The sequence below is a fragment of the Triticum aestivum genome, chromosome 4A (genome assembly GCF_018294505.1).
Source record: "Triticum aestivum cultivar Chinese Spring chromosome 4A, IWGSC CS RefSeq v2.1, whole genome shotgun sequence".
Taxonomy (NCBI): domain Eukaryota; kingdom Viridiplantae; phylum Streptophyta; class Magnoliopsida; order Poales; family Poaceae; genus Triticum; species Triticum aestivum.
In genome coordinates this window covers 611,854,880-611,856,982 of record NC_057803.1, presented here as the reverse complement: position 1 = coordinate 611,856,982, position 2,103 = coordinate 611,854,880, and the positions used below count along the sequence as shown (strand labels likewise).

The 2,103-nt window shown below is 45.9% G+C and overlaps 1 protein-coding gene across 1 annotated transcript; it reads right to left on the bottom strand.

Annotated features, from left to right (window-relative positions):
- Window positions 1–212: 212 nt before the first annotated feature.
- Window positions 213–1,630, bottom strand: LOC123082591 (pyrroline-5-carboxylate reductase). The gene is made up of 4 exons (XM_044504892.1): window positions 1,402–1,630; window positions 733–893; window positions 563–611; window positions 213–381 (listed from the first exon to the last, which is right to left on the bottom strand). The coding sequence occupies exons 2-4, from the start codon at window positions 880–882 to the stop codon at window positions 245–247; spliced, it is 336 nt and encodes a 111-aa protein (XP_044360827.1). The 5' UTR covers window positions 883–893; window positions 1,402–1,630; the 3' UTR covers window positions 213–244.
- Window positions 1,631–2,103: the final 473 nt, after the last annotated feature.

The window sequence follows — 2,103 nt, the reverse complement described above, 5'->3', positions numbered from 1 at the left end:
CTTTTCCAAGTAATGATGTGGCCGAGGGAGTGGTCGGCATATTCTTATTATGGGGAGATAATGGTGCATCGCTCAACACTCAGTTGTTGAGATAACTGATCCTGTAATTAAAAGAGAAAGAACGAAAATGGAAATGGTGATGTATGTTGACATACTGCGGCTTAACTGTCGGTCTTATTCTTATGGAAAAAAATGGTGCATCGCTCAACTTATACAATTTTGATGGAGGGTGATTTTACCAAAATTAAAGTTTCAGAAGTTCAGTAAACCCTGAATACACTGGCCAATCTGTAAATCTTTCATTTTTAATAGCAGCAGTAATGGACACCAGAAGCTTTTCTTCAGACAGCAAGGGCTTGAGCTCAACCAGAACCTTCTTCACTGCAATTTCATATGTGGGTAATTCATAAGCGCGCAAAACAAAAGCCAGAGTTATTATAAATCTGGGGCATCAGTGGTTGCTTTCATGGACTAGCAAATACTATCTCGAGAACAAAAGTTTGCGAGATGCATCAGTGATTGATTGCCTTCAGGGGCTAACAATACTACCTAGTACGCTTACCAATCTGAGGCTTGATAGAGATGACGATCACATCACTGTCCTCGACAACCTACGATGAGAAGAGAAAAAAACGGAGTGTTTGTCAAGCTTAAACACGTGATGGACAGAGATACTTCGCTGCTTCGAGCATATGGAGGCAGGGTCTCAATCAGATGGGGGAATAGACTGACCTGGGCGTTGGAGGCGAGGATGGTGGCGCCAAGGGAGGCGAAGGCGGCGCAGCGCTCAGGGTGACGGTGGACCGTGGTGCGGATGGCGGAGGCCGAGAGGACACCCGACGCCGCCACGCCACATGCGATGCTCTCAGCTAGGTTCCCCATACCGACGAAGCCTATATAATATATAGGACAACAAATGTGCAGTAAGCTAGCAACATCAATGACTCAATGACCATATATCGATAACAGTAGCAAAGTATCATTGCGGCAATATATCGATAATAGTTTAAAAAAATCAGATTCCTTCTAGAATTTCATCAAACATTTTCGTTATGAATTTTATCAAATAATACAAGGAAAAGACAAGACCACTCATCCCCTTTCCTCTCCCATTAACTTGAGGTGGCCAACCACCACCAATCTATGACTAATCTTTTTGTATTACAGACTCAATATTCTACCAGACACAAATGAGCAGTAGTTCCTGGATTTACACTGATCTAATCCATCAGCTACCCTAGTCATCATCCACCAAATTGACAAAGCATCCAAACTAGACGGAATTCTTTTTAGACCTACTAGGGTGTCAAAGAAGAGGACATAGTCATATAAGATGGATGAGATCCAACCGAGCACTAGGAACATACCAAAATTGCTGGATGCAAGGGGAATACGGGATACCTTGCAACTTGGAAGTGGCGACGACAGAGGAGGAATACGGCCGTCGCCTAGAGGTCCTGGGACCGGCCGCCGGCGTAGGCTGCTTGCTTGCTTGCCGCGCTGCCGCCACCACTTGGCGGGCAGCCTGCAGGTGCCGTCTGGCGTCCGCCGCCGCCCCCGTCGGCTGCAGATGCAGAGCAGTTTTTTCTTTCTTGAGAAATACAGCAGGGGAGCATTTTTTTTTTTTTTGAGAAACTGCAGCTGCAGGACTGCAGGAGAGCAGCTTTTTTTATAGGTGCAGGAGAAGGAGCAGTCGAGGCCTTGAGGGCCGTCGGCCTGTTACGTGCGCGTGGGCTGGACCTGGATGGGATTGGGACATTGGGTGGGCTTCAACAGTTCTAATTGTGTCTGTTTCAGTTCATCTATGTACTCCTAAGTCAACCCGGCAATTCGACCCATGGGTACGCATGCCCATGGCATCCGACCCGAATGGCTAGGGTATGGGTCTTTATGTACACCCATGAACGCGGAATAACCCGGTTAGTTGTGGGTAGGGTATGGGCATAGGTTTACGCCCATGGGTTACTCGATGGGCTGCCCGATTAATATGAAATGTAGGTCACATATATACATGGTCTAATTTATACTAATACATACGTACTCTCTCCATTCTTAAATGTAAGTTTTTTTAGAGATTCAAACAAGTGACTATATACGAAGCAA